The sequence below is a fragment of the Asparagus officinalis genome, chromosome 2 (assembly GCF_001876935.1).
Source record: "Asparagus officinalis chromosome 2, Aspof.V1, whole genome shotgun sequence".
Taxonomy (NCBI): Eukaryota; Viridiplantae; Streptophyta; class Magnoliopsida; order Asparagales; family Asparagaceae; genus Asparagus; species Asparagus officinalis.
Genome location: NC_033795.1, coordinates 41,957,453 through 41,983,339, shown reverse-complemented (window position 1 = coordinate 41,983,339; position 25,887 = coordinate 41,957,453). Strand labels below are relative to the sequence as shown.

The 25,887-nt window shown below is 35.7% G+C and overlaps 1 protein-coding gene across 2 annotated transcripts in view; it reads left to right on the top strand.

Moving 5' to 3' along the window:
* The window catches only part of LOC109830710 (uncharacterized protein At1g04910-like), a 28,236-nt gene extending 5,982 nt beyond the window's left edge, over positions 1-22,254 (top strand). The window contains exons 5-10 of one of the 2 annotated variants that reach the window (XM_020398071.1): positions 516-604; positions 2,159-2,279; positions 2,399-2,542; positions 5,255-5,592; positions 5,779-6,019; positions 21,552-22,254. In XM_020398071.1, the coding sequence (XP_020253660.1) occupies positions 516-604; positions 2,159-2,279; positions 2,399-2,542; positions 5,255-5,592; positions 5,779-6,019; positions 21,552-21,860 (1,242 nt within the window). In that variant the 3' untranslated portion in view covers positions 21,861-22,254. Of the gene's footprint in view, positions 1-515; positions 605-2,158; positions 2,280-2,398; positions 2,543-5,254; positions 5,593-5,778; positions 6,020-6,339; positions 6,443-21,551 lie in introns of those variants that run through there. The other variant, XM_020398072.1, reaches the window with a different exon arrangement.

Here is a 25,887-nt window from a genome sequence, read left to right as displayed (position 1 = left end):
GAATTTGAGAGAAGAAGAGAGGGGAGGGAAGGAGACTTAGGTCAGGTGAAAAGGAAAGGTAAAAAAATCCACATCAATGATGATAGTGTGAAATGGCCAAATTACCCTCATTAGACGAAAGGGGAGTATGCCCATTCCTTCAAACTTTTTGCTACCCCTACTCCGTTTTTTCTATAGTAGTAGAGATGACTCTATCCACAGCTGAAGAAATTTTCAACACATTATATTGCTCATTTTATAGCCTCGAAGATCCTGCTGATGACTTTGAGTGAACTAGGATTGATTTCTGTTAATGGTTTTGAATGAAGTTGGATTGAGTTCTCTTACAAGTGGAAGATCCTTTTGATGGCTTTGGTTTTGTTTCCAACTTCATTTGCAGACGTGCAATATGTTGTCGTTCTTAAACTGCTCAATTTGTGTCTGGTTTGTTCATATTCTAGGTTTATGCACCAAGGTTTCATTTCTTTTAGTTCCACCTTCATTTAGTTCTTGGCTGTTTCAAATTATGCATGCAGATCTGCAATGCTGTTGCTATTTCTCGACTGCTCAATGCTACTCTTGTTCTTCCAAAATTTTTGCACAGTAATGTGTGGAAAGATGAAAGGTAAATTCCTTGTCTCTTAAAAAATTTCATGCCTTTGTTTACATGAATGCTTTCTTAGAAGCTTATTGTAGCAGTTAACATCGATATTCCGATGGTAGTTGCTTGTTTGGGGCATATTTCGTTGTTACTACCATAATAGATGTGAATAAACAGATACAACACGTCAACGGCCATGGCTAGATTATGGTTGTTATCAGCAAATTAGATGCCAAGTTCAAAATTTATTCAAAATACAAATAACTGAAAGTATTTACAGTACATGCAGAAGTCTTATCTTTGGGAAATTTGATGTGTAAGGCTGCCTGATATAGTTTATTACATGTTTTTCTGAAGCATTTATTTTCTTATAACTGTGCCTGGAGAAGATATGCCTTTCCTTATGCTTGACTTGTAAGTAATTCTGAATACATCCATGGATTTGTGCTGAGACTGGAATAGCATACAAATTGAAGACAGTAAAGAATAACTGTAGATGGAAACCCCTTGTGATGAGAGGGTAATTTGATTGGGCACTAATGACAACTACATGTTGGAAAGTGCTTAAGCAACAGCTGAAGAAAGGCTAGGTTTTTAATGGAAACATAATAAGTGTATAGAACACAAGGAAAAATCTCTTCTTATAAGGCTTTCTTCAGGTTTTGATCAAGCTTTTGGCTCAGTCGAAGGTCGCTGTTTAATTTGTGTAACATAGACAATTCTAGCATGAGGCTGTCTCCAAGTTGGGCGTAGTACTTCTTTGGAATGTAGCAAGATTATCTAATTATTCTCAATCTTACAATATATTTTTTTAATTTGAGCTACCTGTGGTTACCTCTTAATACTCTGCAAGCATATTTGGTACTTGTCATGGGAGATTGAAAATTGACTGCATTTGAAAGAAAAATTATAGGTGTATAAGTTGTGAAATCACTTCAGATGGTTCAGGCGTGAAACATACACGAGTGGCAAACATGTAACAGTTGAAGAGAGGCTAGATTAAGACTATGTAGACTAAAATGAAATAATTCAAGGGAGGCTAGGTTATTTAAGACTAAAAGTGTAGACTAAAATGAAATAACTGAAGCGAGGCTAGGTTAAGAGTAAAGTGTAGACTAAAATGAACATGGATCGAGTTGGTAAAAGAGAATATATTTCAGCTAATTCAACCTGATGAGATGACAGTAAACAATCCTGGATGTATAAAGATAATTTAGGTTAACTCCATAAGGTTTAGAACAGCTTGTCCTTGTTGTTGTTGTAAATTCGAATGCAAGTTTCCTCTTCAAATAATCAAACTGCTAAATCTCTTCTATAACTGAAAACAGAGCTACGAAATTGGAACACAGACCTCCAACATGACACGAGGCAAGACATGAATGCTAGGTTTACATGAAGTTCTGTTATTTTTTCATTAATTCAAACGCCAACGTGTAACTCTCATTGCTACAATATTTTTACTTTATTTGGATAGGTCCAAGAGGGATTTATGAGTAAGCCTTTAGAAAATCATGATAAAACCTCTTTTTCTACAATATTAAGGTAAAGAAAGTGACATTAGTGAATTCTATATCTTAGCCAGTTCAGCGCTATATATCAGGAGGATCATTTTATCAGTGTGTTGAAAGCTGATATTCAGATTGTTAAGGAGCTTCCCGTGGAACTAAGATCATTAGACTTAGAGGCAATTGGCAGTCTTGTAAGTATACATATTACCAGATAGTTTATATGAATGTTATCATATTTAAAATTGACCATTCACTTTGTTTTAAATTTGTAATAATCTGCAAATCTGATTTATGGAAATGTTTTCTTTAGGTGACGGATAACGAAGTCATGAAAGAGGCAAAGCCAAGCTTTTACCTGAAAAAGGTTCTGCCCATATTACTGAAAAATAGGGTTGTCCATTTTACCGGTTTTGGAAATCGCTTAGCGTTTGACCCCATTCCGCATGAGTTGCAGGTATGTAACATTTATTAGGATCAAACTTAGTTTCAATGTAATATAAGAATTCTGTTGTTTGGAACTTTCCTGTTAAATTATTTCAAAGAGGAAGAGCCACTTCTGATTCCCCCTTTCCTTTTACGTGTTTTTACTGAGTATCAGCAGGGGATTCACATCATAATGTAGTCAATGTTAATTTTATATTTACGTGTTTGTACTAAGTAGACCTCTAAATCTGCCCATGCTTTTCTTGCACTAAAATCTTTCTGAATTTCTCTTTTAATCTTGTACTAAGTAGACCTTTACTTTGACTAAGTTTTTGCTGAGTATTAGTGGTGGCTTCTCAGCATCATGTAGTCTATGTTAATTGTATTGTCATGTTTTTACTAACTAGACTTTTACTTTGACCATGCTTTTCTTCCACTAGAAACTCTCTGAAGTGCTCGTGTTATCTGATACCATGATGAAAGGTTTCTGCCTAATAAGTTCATAGATAAAAGCTTGTGTTTTTGGACCTCTGTGAAATGACAGACTACATAAACTGTAAGATATTCATCATGACCAACATGAAGGGAAAGACGTTTCCATATATATTTTGGTAGACTGTGCATTCTGTTGGTATGGGCTGGTATCTTGGGTACCTTCAAATACACACATTTTCGCTGCCGAATAGGACTTACCAGTGCTGAGATTGGAGACTCTTGTTTGACAATGCAGTAGTCCTCTTGAGTCCCAAAGTTAGGGTTGGTAAGCAGATCTTGTTGACACAAAGTATCTTCTTGCTATATATCCTTGGAATGATCCTTTAATAAAATAATGGAAAAGATCAATATCTCCATTCAATTAGTTTGCCACTGGAAAAGAAAATGGAATAGCCAACAAGAGAGGTACGATTTGCGAGTTTGGCATATTTCATCTTGCTCGGTGACCTAAAGGATAATAAAAGAGATACATAAGTTTTTATGCTGTGGAGAGAATAACTTACTGTTAAAAGAGAATGCAAATACAAGTCTGTAATTACTTGTTCAGCGTTAGGTAAACAAGCCATTACAGTGAGATGATAATGCATATCTCAACTCCTTTGTAAAACTTGACATGTTGTCATAAAGTTGAGCAGCACTCGATGACTTTCCATATGTCGGAAATTTGTGTGATGTCCAGTGTCATTCATCTGAAGTTAATTATGAATTTTCTCAATCAGATGATTAGCATGAGACATCTTATCCAGCATTGTTCACTTCTGTGGATGCAGTTTGAGTTATTTCCCGACTTTACATTGTTATATAAGCTGTCTGAGCTATTGGCTCTTAGTCAACTGTACATGTTTTTTTTTCATGAAAAAATAGGCATTCTGAATTGTAGATAGCTAAACTTTTTAAAAAGATTGATCGATGAAGGCGTGATCCTGGCGACTGATAATCTTCAATACTAAATGTCTGTCAGATGAGATTGATTCCCTAGCTATTTGATTGGAAGATAAGACTGCTTCCCCAGCTACTTGATTGGCCTCTTAAATCAGTTTTTAAGGCAAACTTTTTTGCTGCTCGAATTGAGATGTATGTAAAATACATTCCTAGTCAATTTTAGAGTTGTGATTTTTGCTAGCCTACTTTTGGCCTGTTATTGTGGGCTGTGTAGCAGTTTGATTTTAAACAAGTTTATGGGTATGATGAATGAACAAAATTGAAATATATATTTTCATTGCACTTCAGGTCCGTGATCACATAATGCACAACTGTATTATACTTTGGTTAAATAAATTATGTAGAATTACATGGATATATCCATAACGTTGAATGTTAGAAAGCCCAAAAACCTTATGCTTTTATAATTTAATTCATTATACTAGTTCCTGGTCTTGTAAGTTACATGTACACTAACATGCTAATTCATTATACTAGTTCCTGGTCTTGTAAGTTACATGTACACTAACATGCATGGATTCTGATGAAGCTGAACCTTGCCTGAATCCGTACTTCCCATTTAGTTACATGTACACTAACATGCATGGATTCTGATGAAGCTGAACCTTGCCTGAATCCGTACTTCCCATTTCAGGCGAGTTTCAGGTTTTAGTCTGGGTGGCTATAGGGTCACTATAGGAACCTGAGCTCCCAGAGCCCCAACACCTTCCTTCTAATTATCCCAACCCGGGGGGAAAAATTTCCTCTAGTATAGGGTTAGGGTCTTATCACCGAGTCGTCTTAGCCTATCTACTTTTGTACGTAAATGCTAGTTTGTATTGTCTTCTTATAGGCCTATTAGAGCTAAATTTCATACTCCATGAGCAGGCATGCATCTGAGCATGGTAATTATATTTGGCTGTAGCTTCATATTGCTTGTAGCTTAGTATCCATCATAGAGATCTTATTTTAGAGGGAAAGTGCATGGTGAAAGAGGCTTGAGACAGAATGTCAAGAGCTAGAGGAAAGGAAACTTTATTTAGGTTTATTTCACAAGGGAAATGCATGGCTCCCTAAAGGCATAAATTGGATTTTAGCAAAAGGGACTTGAAGAAATTTCTACACAGATAATATGTGTTAATCATTTGTCTTTTTAACTTTTGACCCAGCCAGCATATGTGCCCTAGCCATTGGCATGATGTTTAGCTCTCAGATTTTATCCATCTATTTATTTGAGACTTATATCCTGGTGAACTCTTTACTTGTATTTTGCTTCTTTGGCCTAAATGTATGTTCATTTCTGTTTCTAACTGGAAATACTATTTAGAGGCTTCGATGCAGATGCAACTTTCATGCACTACAATTTGTTGAATCAATACAAAAAGGCGGTGCCTTGCTTATACAAAGAATGCGCCGTCATAGATCACTTCCAAGATCCTTGGAGCAGAATTTGCTAGGTCCATTTGCAGTAGAGTCAAATACAAAGGGAGAAAAGGATAAGTTGACATCTGCACCCAGATATTTAGCTATGCATGTCAGGTTTGAAATTGACATGGTTGCGTACTCGATGTGTTATTTTGGTGGTGGCAAAGAAGAAGAAGAGGAGCTAGAAGCGTACCGAGCTGTTCATTTTCCGGCATTAACACTTCTCAAGAAGAGCTCCAGGTAAGCAGTTCCGCTCTCATATTGCACTGGTCATGCATGCTTGGCAGGTTATGTCAGTGTGAATATGCCAGTGATACATGGTTATTGCCTGTCCCTTAACTTTCATTTATCTACGTTCATGCACCTAAACTTCAAGAATTCATTTCTATTGCAATGCATGTTTATGTTTCTTCATATTTCTTATAGGATACCTCCTGCTTCTGTATTACGTTTTGATGGGAAGTGTCCTCTCACACCTGAAGAAGCAGTGCTTATGCTCGCTGCTCTTGGTTTCAAGCGCAAGACAAGGGTATACATAGCAGGTGCTGACATTTATGGAGGGAAATCAAGAATGGCTGCATTGAAAAGCCTATATCCTAAATTGACAACTAAGGAAAGTCTTCTGTCTTCATCTGAGATTGAACCATTCCGTAACTCTTCATCTCAGGTAACGAATGCTTGTTAAATTTAAGTTTCTTGACTAGTTGTGTTATTAAATCTTTGGAGAAAATGTGACTTTTTATAGTGTAATTAAAGTTTATTAGTTTTTTATTTATGAAAGCAGAAAACATTAATAATCACGTGATCCAAATTCAAGGACTGTGCTATTTAAACATCACGGTTTAATGAAGTGAAATATCTGTGAGGGTGTTCCTGTCATAATCCTACTTCATTCTACATTTACCTATGAAAGAGCAAAAGTTAATTATCAAGAGATCCAAATTCAAGTGATAAAATAGACTAAGCATGAGGTTTGTTAAAACACAGGAAAGCTGAGATGAGTTACCGGCTGAGGTGGAAGGTGAATAGGAGCGGGCTCCTACTTGAAAGAAACCTGCTTGTTAAAATAAGGTTTGTCGGCTTCACCTGGTGCTATTTCTCCAAGTGGTATATGCAAATCCACGAGGGTTAGGGACTGTTTGGTTATTTCCTAAAAAACAAAAAAATAGAAATGCAAACCAAGTAAACTCAAAAAGTACAATTTCACACATTTCCATCCCTAAAACTCACCCAAAACATCTAATAAAATATTATTTTTATCCAACAACTCATCCATCACATCTAATAAAATATTATTTTCATCCAACAACTCATCCATCACATCCACCACATCTAATAAAATATTATTTTTATCCACAACATCACTCAACTCATCTCATCTCATATTTAAAAATTACTCACATCATCCAATAAGATTGTGACAACTCATCTCATCTCATTAACATTTTATTTCTTTGTTTTCCTCCCAAAAAGCTAGGAAAATAATTTCCATCCATCACATCTAATAAAATATTATTTTCATCCAACAACTCATCCATGACATCCACCACATCTAATAAAATATTATTTTCATCCACAACATCACTCAACTCATCTCATCTCATATTTAAAAATTACTCACATCATCCAATAAGATTGTCACAACTCATCTCATCTCATTAACATTTCATTTTTTCGTTTTCCTCCCAAAAAGCTAGGAAAATAATTTTCTTAAGTGTGGGTCACATCATCCAATAATATAATGACAACTCATCTCATCTCATATATTTTCTTATTTTTAAGAAATAACCAAGCAAAAGAAAACAACCTATTACAAGAAATAGGTTTCTTATAATTTATTTTATTGTTTTTTCGCCAACCAAACAACATCAAAACAAGTTTTCTTAAAAAATCACTCACATCATCCTATAATAAGGTGACAACTCATCTTCATTTCTTTGATTTCCTTCTTTTTTTAGCAAACAAAACACCCCCAAAACAATTCTTTGATTTAATAGTTTTCCATTTCTTTGATTTTCAATTTTTTTTAAGGCAAACAAACAGGCCCTTAGAGGAAAAGTCTAAACTAGTGGCCTGGTTCAAAAAAAAAAAAATGAAACTGAATCAAAGGGGTTGATTGATAACGAATATAATGATCTTCTTCACTAGACATCAAACGAAATAGGAATCAGTATGAATATGATATTAAAGACATCAAACAGATAAGAGTTTATGTTGTGTGGTGTGAATGTTGTTACCTTAACTCGGTCTTGTGTGACTAAATCAACATTCTTCAGTTGAGAGAAACATGGAAAAGTTGTGAAAAACGTGAAAATGTGGGAAATGGGTTTGTTGAGAGAAAATCTCTCAGGGACGGTTATGAGGGGGTGAAGATGATGGGTTTGGTCCCTATAAAAGGAGCGTTCTCCTTGAGAAAAACAACACAAAATTAAAATCAAATCCTCTACCTGTTACTGGAGCCCCTCAAAGAAATTCGTCGTTCTTTTCTCTTCTTCTCTACAGGCGAACATTTGTATCAGAGCTGAAGGTTCTCCATCATCTTCAAATCCCACTGCAATTTTTCCTATCAAAGAAGAAGCACACACTCTCTCCAACTTCTTGAAGAAGAAGCACTCTCTGTTAAGGTCTGCCAACCACTCTTTGTCATAAATCTTTGTTCATCTAGCTAGCCCACTCTTTGAAGAAGAAGCACTCTTTGTTGAGGTCTAGCCATAAAGCTCATCCAGCTAGCCTACTCTTTGTAATAAATATTTGTTCATAGCCTACTCTTAATCCAGCTAGCTTACTCTTCAAATCCCGCTGGCTAGCCTACTCTTTGTTCATAGCCTACTCCACCTATCCTACTCTTTGTCCTAGATCATGACAACCAGGAGCCAATTCATAGCCTGACCTACTCCTTGTCACATATCCAGCCAGCCTACATCTAGCCTCTACATCCAGCTGGCCTACATCTAACCCCTACATCCAGCCTACTGTTTATATGCTCTACATCTAGCCTCTACATCCAGCCTTGCCTACATCTATAAGGCCAAGGTTAAGGCCGATCTAGCCTACTGTTTATATGCTCTACATCCAGCCTTTACATCCAGCCTTGCCTACATCTACAAGGCCAATGTTACATCTAGCCTCTACATCCAACCTCTACATCCAGCCTTGCCTACATCTACAAGGCCAAGGTTAAGGCCGACGGGTCCCACTATCGCTGCATCTGGGGAAGGTGACTCGCCCTCACGGCGCCAAAACTTCGACAAGTGATCATTCGATCAACGCCATTTAGTGATGATCTCGCTCTACTTAGAGCTTCCTTTCTCAATTCACAAGAATTAGGTTCTTTTAATTAATTAATTTATTTTTTATCTAACTTTATTCTATTTTTAGTATACCAACCTCACACATATTTTAAAATTAGATTTTAGTTTTAGTTCTCTACCGAATGGCTAGTAAACTTGTTCTATCAGAACTAGAAAAAATTAACAAATTTAATGACAATAATTATGACATGTGGCATAAAAAAAGGTTATGCTCTTATTCATGACAATATCGATGATGTAATCGAAATCACTGTTCCAACCCTTACTGAAAAATTTATACCCGAAGAAAAAAAGGGTTTGAACAGTGAAAATCGAAAGATAAAAAGGTAAAAAGCTTAATGTTCATGTTCATGGAAGATAACTTAATCAACGTTTTTGAAACTTAGACTTCTATGGACATGTGGAATGCTATAAAATAGAAATACGATATCGCATTTGAAGTTAACATTTAACTCCTCTTGCATAAGTATAATTATTATCATGCAAGAGGAAGACAATGTTGTAGAGCATATAAATAATATGATTGTCATGGCTAAGGACTTATCTACTGCTGAGATCGAAATCTCGAAAAGAATGCAAGTGACAATCATTTTGAATAGTCTTCCTTCTTTCCTTGTTGTAACTTCTTTCCTTGTTGTAACTGCCACCACATTAAGAATGAATCCTACTATTAAATCTGTCACTGATCTTTCTATGCACCTGGCGATAGAACATGATTTAATAGTCAGTAGAAAAGAACTAGAACTGAATATGGTGCAACGAGAGCTGAATTATGTCCGTCAGAGGCATAATACTGGAAGCTATAAAAACCCTGGTTCTAACAAACTTCAACCGTGAGGATCGAAATCATAGCAGTTCAAGAGAAAGAAAGTATCCAGCGAAGCCTGCTATAATTATGAAAAGTTCGGTATTTCAAGCCTAATTGCCCGCAAGGTAAAAAACAGGAGAATAAGGGAGACTATATAAGCATCTAGAATAAGGGGTACTAGTAAAAGAGAATTCATCGGTGTGACGGATTGCAATGCTATGATGACAGATATCAGCAGTTGGTGAATCGACTCCAGTGCGACTAGACATATCACAAAGGATAAGAATGGAGTCACAGAATTTACCGAGCTGAAGAAAGGAGAACAGAGAATCTATATGGAAAATTATACATATCTCGATGTAGAAGGTATTAGTTCGTATAGATTGGATCTTGGGAACAATATTCTTATCCTCAAAGATGTGTTCTATGTACCAGGAATTCAGCGCAATCTGATTTCTGTTCCTAGCTTGATGAAGAAAGAACTGAAAGTTAGGTTCTACAATAACTAAGTTCCTATAGGAAAAAGTAATAAAGTGTATGTTATGGGAAAAATGTGTTCGAGCATGAATTATGTATTCTTCCAGTAGTTTGTAATAATTCTGTTAACAAAATTTTAAATTTGAACTATTTGTCCTGTTATATTTTAGATTCTGAATTGTGGCATTCTAGACTAGGACATACTAGTATTTCAAAAATAAAAGAAATTATCAGAATGAACTTAATTTCTACACTATCTAATGTTCAATTGCCACCATGTGAACATTGTTTAACTGGTAAAATAATAGAAAATCTTTTATTGGCGGACAAAGAACCAATGAATTTTTAGGGTTGATACACTCGGGATATTTGTGGTTCCCTAAGTGTCAAAATTCATAATAATAAAGAATATTTTATTACTTTTATAGATGATTATTTTTAGTTTTTACACGTCTATCTTATATCTAGCAAATTAGAAACTCTTAACTGCTTTAAGAGATATAAGACAAAAGTCAAAAACCAACTCGAAATAAAAATTAAAATTTTAAAAACTGATAGAGGTGGGGAATATAACTCTAAAAGAATTTGAGAGTTATTATATTTAGTATGGAATTAAAAAGTATACAACAATGTCGTATATGTCATAACAGAATGGTGTTGCTGAAAGAAAGAACAGAACATTGCTGAATGTAGTTAGATGCATGTTATCTTATTCTGGTCTTTTTAAAAACTTTTGGGGAGAAACATTGTTAACTGCAAACTATATTCTAAATAGAATTCTCACCAAATCAATTGTACCTATACCTTATGAATTATGGAATGGAAGGAAACCTAATCTCAGTTATCTCAGGAAGTGGGGATTTATATCCTATGTTCTCATTCCATATCAACTTAGAGATAAGTTAAATTTTAAAATAATAAAGTGTAGATTCATAGGGTATTCAGAAGAGTCAAAAGGTTATAAGCTCTACAATAAAAAAAAGGGGTCATTAAAAGCAAAGATGCTATATTTCTAGAGAATCTGGAGGAAGAGGAATAAGTTCGAGAGGAAACAGAATCTCTAACTGTAATAGATGATTATTACGGTGTTGTTCCCACTAATGATCCTGATATTGTGAATGAACCTAACCTTGAAAATAATGAAATACTTATGAAAAATAATATACTTCATCAATCGGTTGTAGGCAACAAAAGGCCAAGAACACAACCTTCATAGATGGATGATTACTATTTGTATTTATGTGAGCTATCTTGTTTCTCGGTAGATACAAATATAGAGGAACAAGATCCCTTAATCTTCTCTGATGCGATGAAATCGCATGAATCAACTTTATGGCTAGAATCCATGAGAGAAGAACTTGATTCTATAGAAAAGAATAATGTATGTGAGTTATGTGATCTACCAAAAAATAAAAAAGCCATAGGATGCAAATGAGTGCTTAAAAAGAAATATCGTGTTGATGGATCTATTGATAAATTCAAAATACGGTTAGTTACCAATTATAACCAGAAGGCAGGAATAGATTTTCAGGAGAAGTATTCTCTTGTAGCTAAATTTGTATTCATTAGAATTATTTTGACTATTATTGCATATCTTGATTTTGAGTTATTCCAAATGAATGTTAAAACTGCATTCCTTAACGGAGAGTTGAAGGAAGCGATATATATGCAATAACCTGAATGTTTTCAGGTGAAAGGAAAGGAACATAAAGTTTACAAATTAATAAAATCTCTATACAGTTTAAAACAGTCTTCTAGACAATGATATCTCAAATTTTATGATGCAATCACTAAACTTGGTTTTATTTAAAATAAATTAGATAATTGTGTATATGTCTTGAAAAGTTGGAACAAATTTACTATATTATCCTTATATGTGAATGATGTATTGCTCGTTGGAAATGACATAAAAATGTTGAATAAAATTAAGACAGTAGCGAAAAATTTGAGATGAAAGACATGGGAGATGCATCATATATTCATGGAATTCAAATAATTCGAGATGAAAAGTCTAGAATGCTAAGTTTAAACCAAGAAAAATATTTAAGATCAATTCTTAAAAGATTTGGAATGGAGAATTCTAATCTGGTGTCAACTTCGTTGGTCATGGAAAAGAAATTATGTAAAGAGCAAAGCCCTGGAGAGGGGCAAAAGCATTAGATATTTCTTATGCTTAAGCAATTAGAAGCTTGATGTATGTAATGTTATGCAACAGACCTGATATAGCTTATGATGTAAGTCTAGTCAGTCAATATCAATGTTTTGATAATCCAGAACCAGTACATTGGGAAGCTGTTAAAATGATTATGAAGTAAATCAGAGCTACATTGACTCATAAATTAGTTTATCAAACTGATTCGCTTGATCTCCTCGGTTATTCCGATGCTGATTTCGGAGTTGATAAAGATAATGAAAAGTCTACTTCAGGATACTTATTCATCTTGGGAGGAGGAGCTGTTTCTTAGAGTAGCAAGAAACAAGGGTGTGTTGCTAGATATACACAAAAAGCTGAATATATAGCTTGTAGTATGGTAACTACACATGCTATCTGGATAAGATGATTTTTGATTGATCTAGATCTTAATTTGTTAGAAGGACCTGTTAATATTTCTTGTGATAATCAAACAGTGATTAGCTTGATCAATAGCGGTGCAAATAACTCTAAAAGAAAACATATTTAGATCTAGTATCACTATATTCGAGATATTATAGAAAAGAGAGGTTAAATGACTTATATCCCTACTACAGACATGATCGCTGATCCTTTGATAAAAAAAACCAGCGAAATCTTTTATCAAACATGTAAATTTGATGAGACTTAGGAATAAATAAGTCCAAGTAAAATTTCATGAATAATGAAATAAGAGTTACTCTTTATGAATAGTGGGAGTAATGATAAGAAGAAATATTTGATCTCACGGATAATGAGAGGCATGTCACTTGGTTAATTTGGTTAAGTGAGAGATGATACCTTGACTCGGTCTTGTGTGACCAAATCAACGTTCTTCAGTTGAGAGAAACATGGAAAAGTGGTGAAAAACGTGAAAACGTGGGAAATGAGTTTGTTGAGAGAAAATCTCTCAGGGGTGGTTACGAGGGGTGGAGATGATGAGTTTGGTCCTTATAAAAGGAGGAGCGTTCTCCATGAGAAAACCAACATAATTAAAATCAAACTCTCTACCTGTTCCTGGAGCCCCCTCAAAGAAATCTATGGTTCTTTTCTCTTCTTCTCTGCAGGAGAACAAATGTCACATGTATATCAGTTTACATATGTGGGAACAGTTAATTAAGTTAACGTTCTTATTTTGAAATCAACAAGTGAGCATTCTCTCTTAAGGTGTAGTGATAATTAAATACATTTATTCCCCTAGTGCTGGAGTTACCTGGCCAATGATGCCTCAAGTAGAAGAAATACTATTGTACTTTTCGTCGATACCCCGATATTTTAGATATTTTTAGTTTGTGCATAAAATATTGTTCACTAGTCCCAGTTCTGCAAGTGCTGGAGTCAACCACTTACTTATCAGGTCGCCATCACATAGGGGATCCGCCTCTGCAAATAGTCATACATTAGTCCCTATCAAGGAGGGTTGCCTTTAGCCTAGAAATAAAATTTTAATTCGTCTATATGTACAATTTAGTGTGAAGGGAATTCTTGTGTAAAGCTTGCACAATCATGTAATAGGATTCCTTAATCGGTTATTTATTAGCTTTTAATCATTGTTTAAGCGTTGATTTGTGCTATGGGGTAGATGGGAACTCCCGAATTATAAGCGTAGTTGTCTTCATAGATCATTATTACATTTACCAGTGTCATGTCCGTGCTCTCACAGGTGGGAGCAAACAAATGCTTATACCAACAATTAATGTGCATTGAGTGACTCAAACTATCTTCTGCAAAACATGAAACTACTATAACTAGTGAATATCCACATTGTTCAAACTGGGAGAAAAAACAAAGACCATGTATACATAGTGTGAAATTTCAAAATTTAAAATTTACCTTATCACTTCTCTGTTCTCAAAATAAGGTATGTACAACTTGTAATTTCAAACTTTGAAATCCAAAATTAGTTAACTTAACCACCAATTCCTCTTTAAAATAAAGCAGTGATCACAGCATCGAAGAAGGTGCAGAGCTCTTGCTGGCTAAGGGAATTTCTTACGGTTTGTCTTCTTAAACCATGTATTTGAAATTTGGCTTGAACTAAGGAAAACATATAGAGTTTGTTTAGTTCATAAAAGAGTTAATTTTAGAAAACTCCTATCAATTATGAGGTGTCTCTGAATACTGCCTCTCACCTATTTAATTTTAAATATGCCTGCCTCACATTTGGGCGTGTTGTAGATAATCCCTTCTACTTTGGAAATTTCTTTTTAACCCCTTAACTTTTTTTCACTTAACCTATGAAACTAACACTGATAAGTATAATGTATCACATGACTTGGAAAAACCAAAGTACCCCTCAACCATAAAAAATTTACCCTTGGTTCTTGAATGATGGGATTAAGGGAAGAGAGAGAGGGAAGAAACATTGTAAATTTATCAAGATCTTATTTTAAAGGTTGAGGATTCTTGTTAATTGAAATGGATTTTTTTTTCAAAAAGAGTATTTTGGTCAGAAGTAACAACGTCAAGGAGGGTTGTTGAGAAAAGTGTAAAAGATCATAGGGTTTCGTCATATTTTAAAGTTAATAGGGGTATCTAGACCAACTCCACACTTGAAGGGAATTTACTCAAATTAAATTAGTTTTTTTTCTTGGGGGGCGGGGGTTGACACTCCCCATAGTTGAGGGGGAAGATTCTAAACGTACTCTAGAAAGACATATCCTTAACCAATCAAACCCTCAAATATGATTGTGGTAAAATGTGGTAGTTCTTTTTCTTTGCTTCATTAGAAAGTATGACAATAAATGTGTACATATAAGACCTTTGCATGATAGTTCATTAAGACTTTTAATTCCACAAAGATAGCATAAGTTAAAGAAAGAAGGATCTATTGCTGCGGAATAAACTAAAGACAACTTTTCTTCTCTAAAACAATAGATTTTGGAGAATTGATGGTATAAGTTGTTGATAATTACTGTAATTTTTGCTCTATGCTTTTCCAGTCAGAGCAGTGCAAGTTAGTTATGGTGTACCGATGTCAAATTTGTCATTTGATAGGCTTGATTAAATTAAGAAGGTTTTAGAGTTAGACTCTATTTGTTTGCATGGAAGTAGCTACTATGAAGCAGTTGAATAGGAAGATCGCATGAAATCAGAAATATGTTTGTAGGGGTGCTAAAAGTACCCTAAGAAAAAACATGTTCTTAACCAATCAAACCCTCAAGTATGATTATGTGAAAACATGGTAGTATTTTTTCTTTACTTCATTAGAGACGATAAATGTGTACATATAAGACCTTTGCATGACAGTTCATTAAGGCTGTTTAATTCCACAAAGATAGCATAAGTTAAAAAAAAGAAGGATCTATTACTGCAGAATAAACTAAAGATAACTTTTCTTCTCTAAAAAATAGATTTTGGAGAATAGATGGTATAAGTTGTTGATAATTACCACAATCTTACGTTCTGTGCTTTTCCGGTCAGAGTAATGCAAGTTGATTTTGGTTTTCAAATTTATCGTTTGATAGGCTCGATTAAATTAAGAAGATTTTAGAGTTAAACTCTATTTGTTTGCACGGAAGTAGCTGAGGAGAAAGATCGCATGAAATCAGAAATATGTTTTTAGGGGTGCTATCTCTACCCGTTCGATGGTTTACATTAGCCATTTTTTGCACAAAACACCTCTTAAATAAAAAGAATCATACTCATAAAAAAATTTCTATTTAAACCCTACTTTTTAGGCTAATTTATTTTTGAACCACACGCTTTCAAAATCCTTAATACACTGAAATTATTCAAACTAATTTTTTAAATTATTTCTTGTAATGTGCTATAAAGTACTACAAATTTTCATAATTCAATCTAAAATGTAATAATATTTGTTAGAGGGTATAAGTGTTGGTTAAAGTATAATAAAGTGAGGTAATATCATTATGGTTTATACTGGGTATTAGATGCTACCTATCAATATTTCAATTATTATCCGAACAAGATAAAAATAAAAATGAAGTGAAAGACTACTATTTCCACTACTTTTAAAAATGTGTGGGGAAAAAATAACTTTCTTTACTTCCTATTTCATAATTCTAAAAGATACTCCTTTGATGTACTTCTTACTTCCAATACTTATTGTTATCCAAAAGAGTCGTTGATGTAAGACTTTTAGAATCATAGGAACTTGAATGCGGCGAAATTTAAAAAATTCTTGATGGGGTAAATCAAAATTCAATTGCTGGTTTAGTATGTTTATGAACATGCATAAGAATTTTAATCAAAAATTGCATGGAGGAAAAATCTAATCTAGAAAGGATAAAGAGTTCAGAAGAGTAATGAAGATTCAAAATAAATTAGCACTAGTCAAGTCTTCTCTTTTCTTCATCTTGCTTTTGCTGTTGACCTTCTTCTCTCTTTCTCCTTTCTCTTTTTTTATTATTTTGATTGATTGGTGAGGGAAAAACAACAAACTATGGTTTTATTTTTTGGATCTTTATTGTTTCGTGAGAAAAAAAGATAAATAGGAGGTGTAGGGTTGTAGCTACGTTTGTTATAATAGATAGAATAGTTAATTATCTCCTTTCATCTATTTAGAGATTTTGTTGTTATTTAAATATATGAATTTATTGGTGCTAACTCATTGCAATATATAAAGGCTCTTTGAACAACCACGTGACAGTATATAAGGTTCTAATAATTTGTCTTATTTATAAAGGAGAGATAGCTAGTTATATAATATAATGGTTCTGGAAAGTCATTTCAATATTTCGATTAGCATTGTTGACATATGTTTAACCAAAGTCAACTTTGGTTAGGTGTACAAAAGTTTAGTTTTGATAGCATCAGTATCATGCAATGTCGCTATAAGATAGGAAAGTTAGCTTTCATATGGTGAAAATCGGCTTTGATTAAAAAAGTGAGAACATTATGTTCTGTCAAACACTATAAAGTATGTTTTCGACACTGTCCAGATGGCTTTGACATTGCTCTGAAGCAAAGTCGGGTTTGCTATAGGTTTCATACCTCGTGATTTTTGACATCATTGTTTCTTGTTAGCTCCTCCGATCGTCGTGTGACTTAGGGGATTGTTCTAGGATCTTATTCGCTCCAGTTTTGACTAACTTTTACTAGGTTACATCATGTGTTCCTAAAGATTTACATCTCGACAAGAAACTAGGGTTTTTAGATGTAGTTTTCTATTGTTTTTCACCCGTTTCAAGATTCTAGCAACACTAGACATTAAGATCTACTGTAGAACAAAATAAAACAACTTTGAATAATTTTTTTTAACAAATCTATATCTTTATTTAAGATTTATGAGATTAGGGTTTAAGGAATCAATGAAAAACCTAAAAGGAAAGATGAACATTGATTAAGGGGATAGAGAGCCACTCGCCTGAATGTGATGAAAAATTCCTTCTTCCTCCTCATCCTCTCCTCTAGTTTGGCTGACAGAACTTTTGAGGGTTTTGGAAAGGATCAGATTATGTGAAAAAGATGGCATTTATAGAAGGATCAGATTATGTGAAAAAGATAGTATTTATAGGCTAAGGACTGATCTGCAAAATTCTTATATGCTTTCGTGCTTCTCAATGTTATATATGCGAAGTCATCAATAAATCTCTATTTGTATGTTTAAACTATCAAACTTTACATCTTTCAAATTCTAATTTAGCAACACTTAATATATGTTATTCCGAGAGTCTAATTAGCCAATAAATAATTATATTCACATTTACAAAAGTCGACTTTGTACAAGGATAAGTCGACTTTGTATCATGTTTTCCAGATTTTGTTGATTTTAACTTGGGGTTTTGGCAGCGATAAAGCTCATAGTTTTTTTGTAGTTTTAGTCCTATTAGAAGGGTTCTATTCATACTATCTGGGGAGATTTATTTCTGAGAATTGATCTTGGGCTTATTGATTTATGAAATCTATTATCATTTTTGTCAACGACAATATCATATGCAAGTTCTTTAACAACAAACGAATTTTAGGAGGTAAAAGAGAGGTTTAAACATGTTAGAAATGTACATCATCATCACAATTCGTTCTCACATTAAGATGTGTATAATTTAAATAACAAATTCCTCAATTCTACTAATTTGCAAAGATACACACACAAACACACGAATAAAATCACAAGAAAGCGAATGATACTTCTATGAGGTTAGATCTGCCAATATAGATAGGCAAAAGGCTAAAATTTGTCGGAAGCTATCTCTAGTCTCCACCTTGATTGACTACTCTCTAGGGTTCATGGGGTTTTTTTTTCTGAATTTCTAGGGATTTTATCAAATTGTATATGATATTTCTGCACTTGGTTGTTAACGGGTTTGACCATTTTTGATTTAAACCCAATAAGTACCAAAACATTTCGTCAACACAAACCATCAAACACTATGGTTGGAAACAATTATATAGAATTTAAGGGTTTCATTTACATTATAAAAATGTCCAAAACAACTCTGTAACTCAAATTTTGTCAACAAAACATTTAAAAATTTGTTATCAAAATATTTTTGAACACTTATAATTTTTAGTAACTCATTTTGCAAAAACCAAGTTTTTCAAAGTCTTGGTGTCTAAATTGCAAAGCTTACATTTGCTGAAATAGGAGAAGCGAGCTTTCCCTGCAAAATGCTGACATGGCTGCCAATGGAATAACTCGGTTAGGCGGCGCTAGAGACAAATTTCTGATGGTCCTCTAATGCTTAAGTCAGTATCTTCCTTAGAGGTGGATAAGGCAAAAAGAATAAATGCTATAGTAAAGAGTCCTAGATAGCTGGGAGAAGCTATTAGCATGATGATTCCCTTATATACGGCATTTGTGCGGTTGGATAAAGGAGACACATGTCATCATCCTGCATTAACAAGCTACAGACACGTGTCCAATGTACATAGGCGGACGAAACTTCCTAGTACCTTTGTGTGTTTTAAGGAGAGCATTAAATGAAGACATTAAGGGCATGTTAGGTTGATTTCTTGCAAACTAAAGAAAAAGAATTTGGTGATGAGGGGGGATCATTAAAGAGAGTTTCCTCTCATTTCTGTACAAAGACTCATGAAAGGGGTTTCTTTAATTATATGTCTCATCAACCAATGGGAGGGTGCCATGTCACCCTTACACTTGGTTTCAAGATGATTTTAGTGGTGAACCAAACAAGAGAAAAGAAAGTGTTAAGAGAAGTAGATTTCCTATAATACTTTTCTTTGGGTTTTTTGCCAACCAAACAACCACAATTTGATGATGAGTCTTGTTAGGTGTGGGGTCTAGGGCCACTTGCTGACCCTAGGGCCCAAATAGGTAATAGGGGTTGGTTCCTGCTCAAGGTCAGGTTGTCAACTTGAGTTAGCTAGCCTGAGCGGCATCTAATTGTATCCGCACGAGCAAAGCGGGGATTAATGGCCTCATCAGTTTTGTCTGTGGACACTTATCATATTGAGATCACTTGAAGTTAATGCAAGTATAAAGTATTATTATATCGCTTCATATTATTATTTACTTTTTAGAATTATTCATTGTATTTTTGTCGTAATATATTTATTTTATACCAATATCTACTTTTGATCAACAAATCTTGATGATAAATTGATGAGGAACAGAAGCATAGCGATCTATTGAGATTGATTATTTGCATAAAAATATAATATAAATATAGAAATTGCACTCTTCATTTTAAAAAAATAAGATACAAATGTTGGGATTTACACCCGGACACTTTGCATGCCTGCAACTCACTTGCCTAAGAATAGCTACAATTCACATGTAGATTTTTCATAAACATTATTCTCTTCCCTCCTCAAATAAAGAAATACATCATTATTTGTCGTACTAAAACAAAATCCTAATCCTGACTAATGGATAACATCAAATCACATATCCTAACAAAATAACAGATTTGTTCCTAGCTAAACAACAACTCAATCCTAAATCCCAACTTAAAAAAAATCGAATCTTTTAGAAGAAATTCTAATTTGATCGTCAAATCTTGTGCAAGATTCAAGTCTGAATCTGTCTTGCATCAAATCTCCCCATCTTGAAGAAACTCACCCTCGAGTTTAATACTATTTGCATTAACAAACTTCAGATTGATGTATTGTCGATGGTGAAATTGAAATGGTGGATCTCCTCAGCTCTGATACCAACTAATGAGGAAAGGAAGCATAGCGATATGTTGAGATTGATTATTTACATTAAAAAAATATATATATATATAGAAACTGCGCTTTTAATTTAAAGAAAATAAGATAGAAATTTCGGGGTTCACACCCGCACACTTCACATGCCGGCAACTCACATGCCTAATATTAGTTGCTTGCAATTCACATGCAGATTCTTCACAAACATTCTTCTCTTCCCTCTTCAAATGTAGAAATACATCATTATTTGTAGCACTAAAACAAAATCCTAATCCTAATCCTAAATCCCAACTTAAAACAAATCAAATCTTTTTGAAAAAATTCTAGTCTGATCTTCATCAAATCTTTTGCAAGACTCAGATCTGAATCTGTCATTCATCACAAACCAAAGTCTACTCCAATAAGTATAAATTAGTCAACAAATTTTGTATTGCACGTAACTGCTATTAATTATTTGTATGGCTTAAACAAGGTTATGATTTTCTAGATCCTTCACATGGACTTGTTTTGAAAATTATGAGTATTTGAGAATCAGGTCGGTTTAACATTTGATTTCCCCTTAAAACTCAGTACACTTGTTTTCTAAGTCTCCAAACTCCCTCAGTTTTATGTTCCTGCCAACCAAGTATTAGTTTGAACTTTTTGAAAGAGAAAATCATATGCACTATGGATTTTTGGTGGTACTTATTTATTTATTTATTGCCTCTTGTAGTATTTGTAGGTTTTAGGTTCATTCCGATGGAACAGTGTAAATCTGATTGACGTCTCAAAGGACCAGATAGTTTATATTTTATAAGATCTTTTAAGCTGGACTCTACATTTAATTTATAATTGACCTATTTCTTCCTTTATTGTAATTATTTTTTCTTCGCAAATTAACTCTGTTGTAGGTTAATCATAACATTCATTGTTATTTTATAAAGTGTTCTAGCTTATCTCAACCGAGTTCCCTGCCAACAAATACAGTTCTAATAAACCTCATGCTGACTTAAACTTCAATTGCGGAAACCTGGCTTCCATTTATAAACATTAATTTATTATCTAATAGACTAATATTTCCTGAGGGATTATCTCTTTCCTGAACATACTCACACCGTTACATATAGCTCTGTGGTTTATTTCCAATGAGTTCCCTGCCAATAATTATAGCTCCATTAAACTTCTTGCTGACTATTGTTAGATTACAAATACCTGGTTTCCATTTGTAAACATTAATATATAAATTAATACTTTCCTGATAATTACCTCTCAAGTGTTTTTATTTTCCCTTTTTGTAGCTAGCTGCTCTGGACTTCATATAAACTAATTACTTTCCTGAGTATTATCTCTCAAGTGCTTTTATTTTCCCTTTTTGTAGCTAGCTGCTTTGGACTTCATAGTATGTTCAGCCGCTGATGTATTTTCCATGACTGATGATGGGAGTCAATTCTCATCCCTAGTTCAAGGCTACCGAATGTACTATGGCGAAGGAAAACATCCAACAATTCGACCAAATAAACGAAGGCTGGCCAGCATATTTGCAAGGAATGCAACAATAGAGTGGAAATACTTTCAACAGAGCATAAGAAAGGCAACTAGGCAGAATAAAAAGGTCGAGAAAAGGCCTGTGGCGAGAAGTATCTATAGACATCCTCGATGTGTAGAATGCATGTGCCATGTTCAGTAAAGGTGTACATTCTTGGAACTTATGTGCATTTATTCAGTTGATTATAGCAATTTTGAAGCCAGCCAAATTTTGACGAACCACAGAGTTCTTGTTTGCTGACATCACATCAACTTGGAGTGTAACGGAGGTAGAAAGCCTATGTGAGTTTATCGGTAGCATGTAATAGCGATTGTTGTTTTTAACGAGGATATTGTAAGTTTTATCTTATTAATTTTTGTCAATTATACCCATAGTTGTTGTAAGGTTATGAGTTTCTCATATTAGCGCACTGTGTTTCTCTGAAGTGGAGGTGTTAATGTAACATGTACAATAGGGGAGAAATTTGAATTGAAGAATGTATATGGATATTTGATCCCAAATAATTCTAGCAATGAAATTTGAAGTGATAGTTACAAGTTGGAAAAGAACCAAATAATTAACAAACAGTTCATAAATTGTTTGAGAAATTATGCAATCATATTTGATTTGATAGTTTATATAACATTAATGGTGAGTTTGAATACATTTTTTAAAGATGAGATGGGAAGGATTGGGAAGGTTAGAATGCTAACCCTCCAAAATTTGTGTTTGTTTAGAAATTTTAATTAGCAAGGGAAGGGATGGAATGGCTAAAAACAAGTAAATTTACACACTTTCTTAACCGGTTAAAAACAAGCAAATTTACACATTTTCGTAACCCTTCTAGAGTGAAAGAATTGGGAGGAGAGGAATTGAGTCTAGGTAAACCTTAGCAAGTGTTGAGGATTCGAAACAATCAATCGAACCCTTGCCCTTCTGGACCTTGTGTTGAAAGTAGGAAAGTAGGAATAAAACCACAAATAAAGATCTAACTTGCAAAAAACAGTAAGGGAGATGAACACACAGATTTAACGAGGTTCGGCAACGTGCCTACGTTCTCGGGAGCTACACCACACAAATTCTTTATTAATAGAAGAAGAAAATACAAGCTCTCAAACAAGGGGTTAATCTCTCTGAGATTCTCTCTCTCTTTGCAGTCAAAAAGCTCTCTTTTGTCGACCGGCCCGGTCGACCGATGCAAAACCCGAGAGCAGTTTTCTCCTACAGGGTTTGGCGGTCGACCGGACCGGTCGACCGCGACCTGATCCAAGCCCTCCTTTGCTCCTGTGCACGTTTGCGGTCGACCGACCCGGTCGACCGCCGATCTGTCTGCGTGTTTTTCTGAGCTTTTGATTCCAGCTTTCATCTCGAACTTTGGGTCTACACCTTAGACTAACAATCTCCCACTTGGAGACCAAAGTGCCTGCAATGAGTTCCCCCGAACTCTCCCCTTCTTCGCTTGTATCTTTTCCCCCGAAAAAGTTCTTCCTTCAATCAACAAAAAATCCCGGCGATCTCGCTGATCATCGTAGTGTGGCTCCGCCTTCGTCTTCTACTCGTGAAGGCCAACTGAAGTTGCGCACAACTCCAGTTTCTCAATGGTGACTGCCTTCGTCAACATGTCCGCCGGATTTTGACTCCCCAAAATCTTCATTAAATGCAACTTTCCGTCCTTGATCAGCGAGCGTATAAAATGGTATTTGACGTCGATGTGCTTCGTTCTGGCATGATATACTGGATTCTTGGCAAGATGTATAGCGCTCTGGCTATCACAATAAAGAACTTCTCTTCCTTGCTTCAGATCCAACTCTTCCAAGCACCCGTTCAACCAGATCATCTCCTTACTTGCTTCAGTCACCGCGACATACTCAGCCTCGGTTGTAGACAAAGTCACAATCTTCTGCAGACGTGAGACCCAACTCACTGCTGTCGACGCTAAGGTATAAACATACCCCGTGGTGCTTCGCCTCGTATCATGATCACCGGCGAAGTCCGCATCCACGTATCCCTGCAGCACCAACTCCTTCCTCCTGAAACATAGTGGCTTGTTCGTTGTTCCCATCAAGTACCGCATTATCCACTTCACGGCCTCCCAATGCTGCTTTCCTGGGTTGCTTGCAAATCTGCTCATAACTCCCACTGCATGAGCGATGTCTGGCCTCGTGCAAACCATCACGTACATGAGACTCCCAATGGCTGAAGAATATGGCACCCTGCTCATATCTCTCTATCTGCATCTGTCTTAGGCGATTGCTCCTCAGATAACTTGAACTGACTTCCAAGGGGTGTGCTAATAACTTTAGCATTCTGCATGTTGAACATCTGAAGTACCTTCTCAATGTATTCAGCTTGGCTCAATTTCAATATCCCTTCAGCTTCATCCCTACTGATTCGCATCCCTAGAATCTGCTTCGCTGCACCCAGATCCTTCATTGGAAATTCCTTTGCTAGCTGCCTCTTCAAACTGTTTATCTCTTCTAAACACGGTCCTGCTACCAACATGTCATCAACATATAATAACAAAATAATGAAGCTGGACTCGAACCTTTTGAAATAACAGCAATGATCCGAATTGCATCTTCTGTAGCCATTGTTCTGCATGAAGTTATCAAACTTCTTATACCACTGTCTCGGAGCCTGTTTCAAACCATATAAGCTCTTCTTGAGCTTGCACACCATCTCTTCCTTTCCTTCTTCAATGAAGCCAACAGGCTGCTTCATGTAGATTTCTTCATCCAAGTCACCATGAAGAAAGGCAGTCTTCACATCTAACTGCTCAAGGAAGAGGTCTTCTGCAGCTACCAAACTCAACACCACTCTGATGGTTGTGAGTTTCACAACAGGGGAAAATATCTCCGTGTAGTCCACTCCTTCCCGCTGTTGAAACCCTTTCACTACTAATCTGGCCTTGAATCTCTTGCTTCCATCACTCTCCTGCTTGACCCGGTAGACCCATTTGTTGTGCAAGGCTTTCTTCTGCGCAGGTAGCTGGGCTAACTCCCATGTCTCATTAGTGAGTAGAGAATCCATCTCCTCCTGCATCGCATGCTCCCACTGCTGAGATTCACTCACTTGCACTGCCTCTTCATAACACTCCGGCTCTCCGCTATCTGTTAAGAGTAGATAATCAAGTGACGAGAGGTATTTGGGATTTGGTTTGGGTACCCTAGATGACCTCCTAGGCTCCACGCCCTGGGTAGTAGCTTCTGCACCTGTAGTCTCCTCCGTTCTACGGTCAGAACTGACATCGTCGCCCCCATCTGGAAGTTCCTCCAAATCCATGTACTCGGATCCACCTGTATCCGTAGTGCTTCTCCCACTGCTTTGGCTATCCTTAGCATTATTCCTGTCCTTGTACATCACCTCCTCATTGAATATCACATCCCGGCTCCTGATGATCTTCCTGTTCTTCTCATCCCAAAGGCGATACCCGAACTCATCAATGCCGTATCCAATGAATGTGCACTTCTGTGACTTAGCTTCTAGCTTGTCCCTGACATGGTCACTGATATGAACATAAGCCACGCAACCAAATACCCGCAAGTGTGAGAGATTTATCTTCTTTCCACTCCAAACCTCCTCTGGAATCCCAAAATCTAATGGAACTGATGGCCCGTGATTAATAAGGTAAGCTGCTGTATGTACCGCATCCGCCCAAAATGTCTTAGGCAGACCTGCATGTAATCGCATGCTCCGCGCACGCTCTGTCAAGGTCCTGTTCATCCTCTCTGCAATGCCGTTCTGCTGCGGCGTCCCTGGAGTAGTCCTCTCTAAGCGAATCCCATTCGTAGCACAGAACCTCTTGAACTCCTCCAGCTCGTATTCTCCACCATTATCTGATCTTAAGCACTTCACCTTCAGATCTGTCTCGTTCTCGACCATGGCCTTCCACTTCTTGAAGATCTCGAACACCTCTGACTTGTGCTTCATGAAGTAAACCCACACCTTCCTCGAGTGATCGTCGATAAAGGTGACGTAGTATCTCGAACAGCCAAGACACACTGGCTGGGCCCCATACATCTGTATGAATCAACTCTAGCTTCTGAGCCTTAGGTGGCCTTCCACCCTTCTGGAAACTAACCCTCTTCTGCTTCCCAAAGATGCAGTCTTCACAAACCCCGACTTCCACGGTGTCGATCCCGGTTAGCTTTCCTTGTGAATGTAGAATTTTCATCCCTTTCTCGCTCAT